This window comes from Rhincodon typus, chromosome 20 (genome assembly GCF_021869965.1).
Source record: "Rhincodon typus isolate 14 chromosome 20, sRhiTyp1.1, whole genome shotgun sequence".
Taxonomy (NCBI): Eukaryota; Metazoa; Chordata; class Chondrichthyes; order Orectolobiformes; family Rhincodontidae; genus Rhincodon; species Rhincodon typus.
Window position 1 is genome coordinate 47,850,866 of NC_063351.1, and position 5,055 is coordinate 47,855,920.

At 45.6% G+C, this 5,055-nt stretch overlaps 1 protein-coding gene across 1 annotated transcript in view; it reads right to left on the reverse strand.

Annotated features, from left to right (window-relative positions):
- Positions 1-1,571: 1,571 nt before the first annotated feature.
- The window catches only part of LOC109925552 (semaphorin-4G-like), a 29,661-nt gene continuing 26,177 nt past the window's right edge, over positions 1,572-5,055 (reverse strand). Inside the window, exon 8 of the mRNA XM_048609231.1 lies at positions 1,572-1,997. Within this exon, the coding sequence (XP_048465188.1) occupies positions 1,572-1,997 (426 nt within the window). The remainder of the gene's footprint in view (positions 1,998-5,055) is intronic.

The window sequence follows — 5,055 nt, forward strand, 5'->3', positions numbered from 1 at the left end:
CCCCTCTGAGAGAAAAAGTTCCTCCTCATCTCTCTCTTTCAAATGCAACGCCTTATTCTGAGGTGACGCCCTCTGATCCTAGACTGTCCAACAAGGGGAACCAAACTCTCCACATCTACCCTGTCAAGTACCCTCAGAACCTCGTATGTTTCAAAAACGTTGCCTCTCATTCTTGTAAACAATGAGTACAAACCCAATCCACTCAATGTCTCCTCATAAGATAGTCTTTCCATAGCAGGATAAGCTGAGTAAACCTTCTCTGGACTGTCCCCAGTGCTGGCCTTTCATTCCTTAGATAAGGGACCAAAACTGTTCACAGAATTTCCAGCTGTGGTCTGAGTAGTTCTTTGTATAGTTTCAACGAAACCACTCAGCTTTTATACTCCATTCCCTCTGAAGCTCTGAATCCTAAACTTTTCCTGTGGTGTCAGTAACCTGTAATGACTCAGCAGGCTAGAGGCATTAGACGAGGTTAGTTTTAGCCGAACGAGCCTATTTTTATACTCCATTCCCTTTAAAGTAAACATTCCCTCAGCCCTGCGCTGGAGAGGTGGTTTGGAGCATGGTATTCTGCAACCACTCAGCCCTCTGCACGTGTCACTGAAAACACAAAGGCCCGAAACGTCAGCCTTCCTGCTCCTATGATGCTGCTTGGCCTGCTGTGTTCATCCAGCTCTACACCTTGTTATCTCAGATTCTCCAGCATCTGCAGTTCCTACTACCTCTGGTCTACTGGGTGTTCCCCTGAAACCAAACACATGCCTCTTGGTTTTCTCCTACTTATTATCAGTGGAGCATCCAAACTCTATTCTAGAGTTTCCATAAACTTTCTGATGCATCAACTCTCCACCTTTCCTTTACCTCCTTCTGTCACCTTCAAAATCTCCCTCAAAGCAATCCCTTTGTATGATGCCTCTCTCAGGTCCTGCTCAGTCCCTCATTGAGTATAGGAGTTGGGAGGTCACATTGCAGCTGTTCAGACACTTTTGGAATATTGCGTGCAATTCTGGTCTCCCTGCTGTAGGAAGGATGTTGTAAAACTAGAAAGGGTTCAGAAAAGATTTACAAGGATGTTGCCAGGGTTGGAGGGTTTGAGCTAAAGGGATGACTGAATAGACTGGGGCTATTTTCCCTGGAGCATTGGAGGCTGAGGTGTGACCTTATAGAGGTTTATAAAATCATGAGGGGCCTGGATAGGATAAATAGCCAAGGTCTTTTCCCTGGGGTGGGGGAGTCCAAAACTAGAGGGCATAGGTTTAAGTTGAGAGGGGAAAGATTTAAAAGGGACCTAAGGGGAAACATTTTCAATCAGAGGGTGGTGCACCTATGAAACGAACTGCCAGAGGAAGTGGTAGAGGCTGTTACAATTACAACATTTAAAACGCATCTGGATGGGTACATAAATAGGGAGGGTTTAGAGTTACATGGGTCAAATGTTGGCAAATGGGACTAGATTTATATAGGACATCTGGTCAGCATGGACAAGTTGGACTGGAGGGTCCGTTTCTGTGCTGTACATCTCTATGACTCTATGACTCTAAGCCCCTGTCCCCAGAATCCTGCAAAGCGATTCAGCGTATTTGCTTTACGTAGGCATCATCCAATTGTGAACTGTTGCGGGCATTGCTGGCTTTGATAGCATCCATTTCCCATCCCACTTGCCAAGGTAGTGGTAAACCACCTTCTTGATCTGCCACAGTCCTTGTTGTGTAGGTGCATCCATTGTACAGTAAGCCCAATGGTATTGACCCAACGACACTGGAGGAACAGCGATATTGTTCCAAATCAAGATGGTGCGTGGCTTGGTGGGGAACTTCCTGCTTCCATGTTTCTACTGCCTCTGTCTGTCTCGTTGGTAGAGGTGGTGGATTTGGGATTAAGCGTTGACCAGCTGCCACAGTAGATTTTGTAAGCGGTATACTTGGCTGACAGTGTGCATCGGTGGTTGTGGGCATGTTAATTGCGTACTGTCCTGTGACTGTGTACAGCTTCTTTCTCTACACCAGGTGTGGAACATGTGAAACGAATCTGATCTGAGAGCTCATGAGTGTGAATAACTACAATGCACAAAACTACATCAGCAGCTGTGGTCAGGAAATGAAATGAACAGCACATTCTTTCACAGAAACTGAAACACTGAGACACCATTGCACTGCTCCAATTCCAAATGGAGATGTTTGATTGCAGATAGAGATTCAGTGCTGAAACCACACCCCACCCAAACTACTTTCCTCAATACATTATAATGGGTCCTGGTTCAGTCGGCTGGTTTCTGATGCACAGTGATGCCAACAGCACGGGTTCAAAACTCATACTGGCTCAGGTCATCAGGAAGGTGCTGCCTTCTATACCTTGCCTGAGATATGGTGACCCTCAGGTTAAACCCAGCGGCAATCATCTCTCTCTGAGAGAGCAGCCCAATGGTCCTCTGAGACCACAGAGACTTTACCTTACTATAATGGGGCACTGTCCCCTCTCCATTGTCACAGTCCTCCCTGGCTCTTTTAAGGAATCGTTTGGTTTTGAGGATATGAGTTTCCACGAGAGTCACAGAGCTGTACAACATGGAAATAAACAATTCAATCCAACCAGACATCTCTTATCTGACCTACTCCCGTTTGCCAGCCTTTGGCCCATATCGCTCTAAACCTTTTCCTATTCATACACCCATCCAGATGACTTGTAAGTGTTGTAACTGTACCAGCCTCCACCACTTCCTCTAGCAGCTCATTCCATACAAGCACTATCCTCTGTGTGAAAATATTGCCCCCTAGGTCCCTTTTATATCTTTCCCTTCTCATCTTAAACCTATGCCCTACAGTTTTGGACCTCCCCTTACCCTAGGGAAAAGACCTTGTCTATTTACCCTATTCATGCCCCTCATGATTTTATAAACCTCTGTAAGGTTACCCCTCAGCCTCCGATGCTCCAGGGAAAATAACCCCAACCTATTCAGCCTCTCCATATAGCTCAAACCCTCCAACCCCAGCAACATCTTTGTAAATACTTTCTGAATCCTTTCAAGTTTAACAACATATTTCCTATAGGAAGCAGACCAGAATTAAACACAGTATTCCAAAAGTGACCTAATCAATATCCTGTACAGCCTCAACATGACCTCCCAATTCCTATAGTCAATGCACTGACCGATGAAGGCAAGCATACCAAATAAGTGTTCTTCCAGTATCTCATGCCAGGTGGCCATTCAGCCCATTAGTCCCATGATTGAAGCCTACTGTGCGGTCTTCTTCATTTGAGTCTTGAGCCAACCTTGTCGAAACCCCCTAAGAAAATCAACGTTATCCGAATCACAGCTAAACCCATTTAATAACGCAGTAATCTCAGTTCAGTAAACTCCTCACAGGAACAAATCGCTGCCCAAACGAACCAACTCATGCACGCTGTGAACATCAAACACTGAAAGCTGCGTTTGAGGTTCCAATTCCACATTTGCTTCATATTTCAGTCCCAGGGAGTCTGGAGGAAGCTCACTGTTGATACTTTAATGTAATTGAAACTACACGGTTTGTGTTTCATTTATGATTAGTCTGTTTGGTGAAACGCTCCTCTCTCTGAGTTAGAACATTAGACTTTACGATGGTGGGGTGGTTAGCTGGATGGCTGGTTTACAATGCCAACAGTGTGGGTTCAATTCCCACATTGGCTGAAGTTACTGTGAAGATTACTCCATCTCAGCCTTGCCCCTTTGTCTGAGATGTGGTCACTCTCAGGTTAAACCACCACCAATTGCCTCTCTCTAATGATAGTGCAACCCAATGGTCTGGTAAGACTCTGGTGAGTTTGCATATGCTTTATAGCCTACTCTAGGCCTCAGGCTTCTAACCTTGGCTCTGACCTCAGTGTGGAACTGAACCAGAAGCTGTTAGAATCACTGAGCTTTGGGTCCTATCTGGCCTCTCCGGGTGGTCTGATAAAGGTATGTGTTTAGAGAGTCATACAGAATAGAAACAGGCCCTTCGGCCCACCATGTTGATGCTGACCAACAAACACCAAAACTACACTAATCCCATTTACCTGCACTTGGTTGATAGCCTATTATGCCCTGGCACTTTAAGTGCTCATCCAAATGCTTCTAAATATTGCGATAGTTCCTGCCTCCACCATTCTCTCAGGCAGCATGTTCCACATTTCTGCCAACCTCTGGGTGAAAATAATTTTTCCTCAGATCCCCTGTAAGCCACTCACTTCTTACCTTAAACTTATGCCCTCTGGTCTTAGACAGTCCGACCAAAAGATTCTCACAATCTACCCCACCTATGCCTCTCATAAGTTTGTACACCTCAGTCAGATGCCCCTCAGCCTCCTCTGCTCCAGGGAAAATAATCCCAGCCTATCCAACCTCTCCTCATAACTGAGACCTTTCATCCCAGGCAGCATCCTGGTGAATCTCCTCCGCACCCTCTCCAGTGCAATCACATTTTTCCAAAAGTGTGGCGACCAGAACTGCACACAGTATTTCATCTGTGGCCTAACCAATGCTCTATAAAGTTGCAGCAAAATTTGCCTGCTCCTATATCCTACACCCAAATTAACAATGGCCAAGCATTCCGTCTGGAGATAGTAGGAACTGCCGATGCTGGAGAATTCGAGATAACAAAGTGTAGAGCTGGATGAACACAGCAGGCCAAGCAGCATCAGAGGAGCAGGAACGCTGACCACAAGCATTCTGTATGCCTTCCTCACCACCCCCCTTCCCGTACTTATGCTGATACCTTCAGGGATCTACAGACTTGTATACTAAAGTCCCTTTGTTCCTCAGTACGCCCTAGGAACCTTCCAATCATTGTGTATATCCTTCCCTTATTAAACCTCCCAAAATGCATCACCTCACACTTATCAGGTTTAAACTTCATCTGCCATTGCTCTGCCCAAATTACCAACTGATCAATATCAGACTGTAGCTTGAGACCATCCTCCTGTCAACACCTACCAATTTTCGTGTTTTTTGCAAAATTACTAAGCATACCTTCTACATTCGCATCCATGACAAACAGCAAGGATCCCGACACCATTCCCTGTGGTATGCCACTGGCC